The sequence below is a fragment of the Capsicum annuum genome, chromosome 3 (assembly GCF_002878395.1).
Source record: "Capsicum annuum cultivar UCD-10X-F1 chromosome 3, UCD10Xv1.1, whole genome shotgun sequence".
In the NCBI taxonomy this organism is placed as follows: domain Eukaryota; kingdom Viridiplantae; phylum Streptophyta; class Magnoliopsida; order Solanales; family Solanaceae; genus Capsicum; species Capsicum annuum.
In genome coordinates this window covers 263,436,203-263,444,245 of record NC_061113.1, presented here as the reverse complement: position 1 = coordinate 263,444,245, position 8,043 = coordinate 263,436,203, and the positions used below count along the sequence as shown (strand labels likewise).

The 8,043-nt window shown below is 35.3% G+C and overlaps 1 protein-coding gene across 2 annotated transcripts in view; it reads left to right on the top strand.

The window, feature by feature from the left end:
- Positions 1 to 4,958, top strand: part of LOC107856844 (coiled-coil domain-containing protein SCD2) — an 18,216-nt gene extending 13,258 nt beyond the window's left edge. For both annotated transcript variants that reach the window (XM_016701817.2, XM_016701818.2), the window contains exons 11-17: positions 877 to 990; positions 1,114 to 1,232; positions 1,348 to 1,414; positions 2,002 to 2,043; positions 2,558 to 2,598; positions 2,971 to 3,097; positions 4,594 to 4,958. In XM_016701817.2, coding sequence (XP_016557303.1) covers positions 877 to 990; positions 1,114 to 1,232; positions 1,348 to 1,414; positions 2,002 to 2,043; positions 2,558 to 2,598; positions 2,971 to 3,097; positions 4,594 to 4,718 — 635 coding nt within the window. In that variant the 3' untranslated portion in view covers positions 4,719 to 4,958. The remainder of the gene's footprint in view (positions 1 to 876; positions 991 to 1,113; positions 1,233 to 1,347; positions 1,415 to 2,001; positions 2,044 to 2,557; positions 2,599 to 2,970; positions 3,098 to 4,593) is intronic.
- The last annotated feature ends 3,085 nt before the right edge of the window (positions 4,959 to 8,043 follow it).

Below are 8,043 nucleotides of genomic sequence, written 5' to 3'. Positions count from 1 at the left end.
GGGGGGGGGGGTCTGGTTTTCCACTCAACTTCCAAGGCCATTTGTCCAGTAGTGTGGTTGGTATTGAGCTTCTAGTAGCATGACTTGATAGTAAATAGACCTTTGTTGGGCAGTTTCCATCTAGGCCTATCAGGCCTCAATGACAGACCTGGAAAAGAGTTCAGAACTTCAAGAAGATTAGCAAACTCCCCAATGTCCCAGTCATTCAGTGCGAATATTAAGTTCCATCCCTAATGACTCCACGCCTGAGATATGTTGGCATTTCTCTGTAAACTCAGAATATACAAGTGAGGAAAGGCATTCCTCAAGCTGTCTTCTCCAACCCACACTTCATTCCAGAAATCAGTTCTCAATCCATTACCAACACTGATTGTAATGTTGTTGTTTAAATGGGGCCATAATCTTCTTATGGCTTTCCACACACTACACCCAAAGGTGCCCACCACTTCTTCAATTGTCCACTGGTTGAGCAAGCCATACTTCCCAGCTACAAATCTTCTCCACAAAGCCCCTTCTTCTGAACAAAATCTCCTCTGTATGTTCTCCATTTCACATTATTTCTATGTTGTTACTTGTTTCTATTCTTATTTCTGTATTCTCCTTTTCAAACTTTTTGGAAATGCTTTAGTTTAAGTTGAGGGTCTAGCAGAAGCAGCCTCTCTATCTCTATGAGGTAGGGGTACAGTCTAAGTACACTCTACCCTGCCCATACCCCACTTGTGGGATTACTCTCTGTGTGTTGTTGTTGTTGTTTTTCCTGGGTTATTTGAGGCTATTTAGGCATGTGGTTTCTTTATTGTTCACTCGCTTCATTTGTGTGGTTGGGGGCGGGGGATGCTAATAATGAGATGGCAGTGCTAACTTTTGTTGTTTCAGGTATCTGTGCAGATATAGCAGGAACAAAGCATGAACATTGGTCATCTTTTGCGCCTCTTCCATTTGAAGTTGTGATTTCTGCTGGCCAAAAGGCCAGGGAGGAATCCTGGAATGGTGCTTAGCTTTTCCCATGCAATTTTCTGTCCTGCATTAACTCCTTCACGTGCCTTTCTTTCTTCTTCTTATGTTTCTCTCATTGCATATGAGTTGGATCTTAATCTCTCTTGTATTGAGCAGGCGGTGATGATTCCGATCGGAGCAAACGTGCTCGTGACATTAGTGACTTATCTGGAGAGGGAAATATTGAGAGTATGCTGTCAGTTGAAATGGCTCTAAGAGAATTAGCTTCCCTCAAGGTTTTGTTTGTTTACTTCCTATTATATGTCGTAAAATCTGTGCAGTATATTATTTATCAAAAAAGAAAAAAAAATGTGCAGTATATTCTGTAAACAACATTTTTTCTGCTTTTAGGTAGAGGATGCTGTTATTCTTTCATTGGCACAGCATCGGCGCTCAAATGTAGTACGGCAGTCCTCTGGTATGACTTATGATTGTGTGTGAATTTGTAGTTCTGTTGGCTTCGATGGATGAAATGATTTTGTCTATTTTGTACTCGTCCTATCTCAGGTTTATCCGTTGTATGCTTTTACACGTCAAAGTTTCCATCTCCTAGAGTTCATGCTCTTTTCTTTCTTGACAGAGTATCTGATGTTCCAAAATTGCAATAGCTCATAGTCATCACTGTAGGGCAAATACCTGTTGCCCTTACCCAAGTGTGGCTATCATCTTCTGCCAATGTAAATCCGCGTGCTAAGTTGAGCATGAGAACTTTAAGGATGGCTTACATGGGTCATTGGCCATTTGGCCATCTCTGGGTTGTTTCCCATCCTAAAGACTATTATTGACTTGACTGTTCGCTAAACATCCAGTGGCAGATGTACTTTTCCACTCACTAGTTTTCTTGCCGTTCCATCTCCTGGAGTTCTCTTATGTTCAAGCCCCTGGCCCATCTTTTGTTTGTTTGAAAATAGAATACTCTCAATCTTTTGTTAGTAAAAATAGAATAATCTCAACAAAAAATAAAATAACTCTTACTCTGTCTTTTATGCTTTTGTTGCTTGGCAGATCCTAAGTCATCTGCTGACCCCAAGTTGATGGAGGCATACGGTAAGAACTTGTTCAATCCACCTGAAACAAATTTGAACATGTTTGATTTGGAATACCTCGATTTGTTGGTTATTTGAATATCGTCCTTAACTAGGATTGGTAGATCAATTATTTACATTCCTATTTCTAGAATTTGTTAAAAAGTTTAATGTCATTTTCCCTTTTCCCTCGAGGTATATTTGAGAGCAACTGGAATAAATAATTACTTCTTCATTCCATGTTCTGGACATACATATTTTCTTTGGAAGTGCTATGCAGATGTTAATGATCAACTCCTTTTTTGTTTTGAGTCTAGGGTAACTAAAAGATCAACTCCTTTTATAAATCAGTTTCATTTCCCCATTTTGGACCTCAGTATAATTTCTTTTTCTAGTCTGTTTGGTATATATATAGGTCATGGCTTGTTAAAACTAGAGGCTGTTGGCATATTAGATTTGTATGATATTAACATGTGTCTTCTTTCTTGGGGTTCTTTATGAGGGTTTGATCTAGACCCGTGTGTTTTTGCTTGCAGAGTTAAGCTCAGAGGAGATAGAAGATGTTCTCTTCAAGGAGGTCAGTTTTCTTTTTCGTGATTTAGTTATTTGTTCTGGAGCTATTTCCTCTTCTTCTGTTGTATTGCCCCCTGAATATCAATTGGATGCTGGGAAGGTTGAGCTTTTTCATTGTTTGCGTCATAGCATAATGAAGTTATACATATAATACTCCTTTACCTACTAAAGGAAAAATTACATACATGGTCCTACTGAGACCAATTTTACTGGATGGAAAATTTGTTAGAACTATAAAGATCTGAATAGAGGCCATGGTTTAGTTGTATGTTGAAAGTTGAAACTAGTACAAGATACCAAGTCTTGAGGATTTTCCCCTTGACCAATGTCAGTTGCATTAGTTCCACCACATCATGAGCTATTGGTAAAATTGCAGGCTTGGCTTACATACTTCTGGAGGAGAGCCAAGGTGCATTGTGTAGAAGAAGATATTGCAGAAGAAAGGCTTCAGATCTGGATTGGCCGTAGTGGACAGTCACCAACCACTCATGATGCAGTTGATGGTAATTCATTGCCTCGACTTTTTTCTCGAATAAAGGAATAGAATCCATACTACTAGTAGAAGTTCAAATAATGGTAGCTTTCATATATATATTACCTTATTCCAAAAGATAAAATGGTGTAGCGTTCTCATTCCATTGTCGCCACTTAAACAGTTCCATTCAAGCCTTGCATGGAAATTCCTATTGCAGAAAAATTTCTTCCTCATGTCCATGTACCTAGAATCCTATTATGTTTAATCAAGTTTTAAGCATAAAAACTTTGTTAGTAATTTTCTACTACTGATGAAAGCCCAAACTCCTGCAATAATAAATAGCCGATTCATGATCCGTTATAGTTTAACACTCTGGAGTCTGGATACCCCCATTTTATTGATGCTATCTTGAGGGTAGGATAGGGGCTAAATTGGTCTTTCTATTACACTACACTTTCCTACAAGGTTTGTCTCTATTGTAATTTTATTCTATGCACTTTCGGAGGAACTTTTCATTTTAAATTTTAGGAAATTATATTTAACATGGAAATTGATGTCCTTTGAAAAGTCACAATTTTTTATATTGGTAATATGTAACTTTCATTACTATACCATACTAGGAAAAATTACAACCAAATAGTGTCTCACAAGTTTGAGCAACAGCTATGGTGGTAAATTTCAATTTAAACAGTTTCAACGAAAGTAAAAGAAAAAATTCTGCACAATATCTACTATGTAAAATCTACAAATATAATAGGGTTGAATGTGTAATAACTAATGTAGAAATAGTTTGAAAATGATTTTGTCCCTTCACTTCGTAGGCTTGATGGAAAAGCTATACTGTATGAAAATATAATTGGCATTACTTTGTTTCCTTGGTGGAAAAGAAGCTATAGTTGTGTAAAATTATGATTCGCATTGGTTAGGTTGGACCCACAAAGCTAGTGGTGCCATATAACATTCTTTTGTATGCCTTGGTGGAAAAGCTTTTTTGTGTAAAGCTATAATTGATCATCACATGCATTGATTAGCATTGGACCAGCATAGCTAGTGTTACCTAGAGTTTCATGTTTTTAGTGGTGCCATATAATTTTGTCTTTCATCCAGGCGTGCTTATGTCATTTGCTTCTCTATGCTGTTACATATTTATGATTTCTGAAGGACAGCTGAAAGAATCGAAACTCTTCTCCCCTTTCCTACTGATAGAGCATCATGATATTAACCTATTCATGATTTAGTTCATTGCTCTCTAGAAGTAGTTACCAACAAGTTTTTACTTGGTGATATGGCATCATCCCCCCCCCCCAAATTTATAGATGTGCTGATACGTACAGAGGAAAGAGTGAGGAATTTATATATAACTTTGTAAACAGCATTGTTGGTTTGTACGTCGTCTTTAATCTTTCTTTCTGCAAAATTGTAAGAACTGGCCAAAGATGGAAGTAAAAAAGTTTGCCTTAATTAAAATCTGTCTTTTGATTGTGCATTGAAACTTATTGACCGAATGGTGATCTTCTTTCACAGCTGAAAGAGGTTTAATAGAACTGAAGAAGCTGGGGATAGAACAGCAGCTTTGGGAAGCTTCTCGTAAAGAAATTGACCAACCTAATAACGGCAAAACGACAGCGGATTCAGAGGCATCTCCCTGATGAACGTGCATCAATGTTGCTTGTTTGATGTCTATTCTTTTAAGGATTTTGCATTCTTCCCCTTTTCTTTTTCGGGTTTACATTTCAGATAGATATTCTTTCTTCGTCATCTCCATCTGATTTATTCTTTCGGTTTGTTTTCCTGGAATTTTGAAATGTTAGAGCTTGAGAACAGATAAAATTGTAATGAGTTGGTTGTATAGTCAATTGAGTGATGCAAAAGTGATATCCTCTGTGTAATCAAGGAGCTGCAAGGTTACCTTTGTTAAATCCAATAATAAACACAAGACGTTATTGGGAAAATAAATAAAAGCAATGTGGAAGATGTAGAAGTAGGAAAATTGATGAGAGTCAAATATAGGTGTATTAACATACTCTTTCCCATCTCAAAATAGTTAGACATGTACAGATTTTGTACATTTTTTAAGTTATTACTTGACAAAAGAGTTTTAAAATGAGGTGTAGGTAACACAAGTTTTAATAAAATGAGGTGTAGGTAACACAAGTCTTAATATTAATAAATGAGTAGAGGTGATAATTACTTCATTATGGTTTAAGAAAGTTTGAAAAATTTTAAAATAACTCACAAGTTTTTAAATTTACACCTTGATTTAAATGTTAGTTAATATATGACGGGGAACAAAGGGAAAAAAGACGTTTTTTTCTCTCTCCTCATCTGTTGTTATTTTTTCTCTCTTTGCGATATTTGTTGTTCATTGTTGCTGCTCCTTTATTCGTTATCTTCTGATTCATTATCATCATCTTATACTTCATTATCAATTTCATATTTTTCTTGTTGACCATTGTTGTTGTTGTTGTTACCCAATTGCAGCTTTTTGATCAAATTCTTATGTCAAATTTTGTTTCGTAAATCACTTTCAGCTATGGAATTTACTTGAAAGGAGATTTTGGTAAGTCAGATTATGCTTTTTAGTTGAATCTGGGTAACTGCTAGTGTGTTGTCTTTTCAACAATAGTTTGCATGCGAACATGAATGCAATACAAGAGCAATTTGTTTAAACAGATCCATTATCTGCGACACCAGATAAATGTTCTATTGTAACAGTAGACTCATGTTGGATTCATGTTTAAGGGTTCTAGGTGCTCCTAATATGATTATGAATCGAATAGATGGGTATTCTGTTGCACCATATTAGTAATCTGTTTCAACAGATAAATAATTTGTTTCATCAGATTACTATTATGTTTCGAACAACAAAATACAACTCCTGTCACACACAAAACCTAACAGATAACTCATATGTTCTTGCTATTGATATTGGAATCAAATTATTCCTTAATTGTAGATATGTCATTCCTTAAGAAATAGAAATAGACAACACGAAAATTAAATAAGAAATAAAAAGTCAAGTACATCAAGCATAATTTTTTATAAAACAAACAAAAAAATATACATAGATAACAGAAAAAAAAAGAAGCTTAATTATTATTATCATCATTATTAACATCATTATTATTTAGAGAAAATGGTCGGTTATCCCCTCGACCTTTAGTCGAAATTCCAACTATATACTCAACCTTTTAATGTGACCTATTACCTTATTACCCCTCAGTTGTTAACGTGTCATTGGACGTGACTACACGCGCCAATAGGCACGTTAGTTGATTTTTTTTTCACTTTAAAATCATTATTTTTTTATTGCCATGCCATTATTTTTAATAATTATTATTTTTTGTTAATAAATATTGGCTTCTTCTTCTATTCTTCTTCTTCTTCAATGGCTTCCTCTCCTTCTTCTTCTTTTTCTTCTTCTTTTTCTTCTATTCTTCTTCTTCAATTCCTTCAATGGTTCAGCTTCAATGGTGAAATGCCGATGAACAGTGACGGCGCCGAAAAATTCAAAATTCCATCGACTTTTTTTTTTGATGAATTTCACGTAATTCTATTCAATATTTTGATTCAACACGTTGATTCAACATTCGATTCAGTTTCACGTAATCAATGACATTCGACTTTTTTGATTTAACATTCTTACGTAATTCGAGTTCTTGGATGCCAATGAAGAAGAAGAAGATGATGATGATGAAATGTCATTAATGAGTTCTCACTTGAACTAAGAACTTCGATTCAAAAAACTTGAAAAAAAATTAAGAACTTGAACTCTTGAATGAGGAGATTAGGAAGATGATAAATTAATCTTGAATGTCATTGATTAGTTCTTGGATGCTATTGAAGAAGAAATGCCATTGAACCCGAATTAACTTGAAAAAATTTAAGAACTTGAATTCTTGAATGAGAAGATGATAAATTAATCTTGAATGTCATTGATGAGTTCTTGGATGCTATTGAAGAAGAAATGTCATTGATGGGTTCTTGGATGCCATTGAAGAAGAAGGAGAATAAGGAGAAGAAGAAGAAGAAGAATTGAAGAAGAAGAAAGAAAAATAATAATTGCCATTGATGGGTTCTTGGGTGCCATTGAAGAAGAAGAAGAATTGAAGAAGAAGAAGAAATAAAGAAGAAGAATCGAAGAAGAAAAAGAAGAAGAAAAAGAAAGAAAAATAATAATTGGGAAATAATAATGTTAAATTATTATTTTTTTAGAGTAAAAAAATAAAAAATGACGTGGCAATGATGTGGCATGACGTGGCAGCGCGTGCATCACACCACATTTGCAATGACTAGTTGTCAGTTTTGGGGGGTTTAATAATTCCACTTTAAAATAGTTCACGGAGATAATAATTCCACTTTAAAATAGTTCAGGGGGGGTAATAGGGCACATTAAAAGGTTGAGTGTGTAGTTGGAATTTCGACTAAAGGTTGGGGGGGGTAATAGACCATTTTCTCTTATTATTTGTATGGCCAGCCAGCCAATCTTCAAAGAGCAGCAGCAGCGCCCTCCGCAGTCTGCGGTTCTCCTGCAGCATCCTTACCCTGACGGCAGTCAACTCCCAATACAGGTCATGAACCTCCTTCTGCAGTTCCCTCATGGCGTCTCATAAAATAGCGATATCCCACACAAGATCAGCCATATCTAAAAAAACACATAAGTTGACAAAACACACACGTAAACATAAAAGTAAAGAAAAGAAAGAATTTGAATGTAATGTAATGTAATACAACGTATATTTACACAAAAATCAAGAAAAAAATTACCAGAGACAGGAAAAAGCTATCAAGTCCTTGAAGAGAAAGTAGTTGAAGGTGTAACAAGAGCGAGGAATAAATAATGTATAGTAGAACGAACGATTGAGTAAGGAGGGACCTATTTATAGAGGATTGAACTTGAATGAGTTAGGCAAAAAATTGCAACTGTTCACCTCCATTTATTAATGACATTCTTGATTACTGTAAAAAGTTATG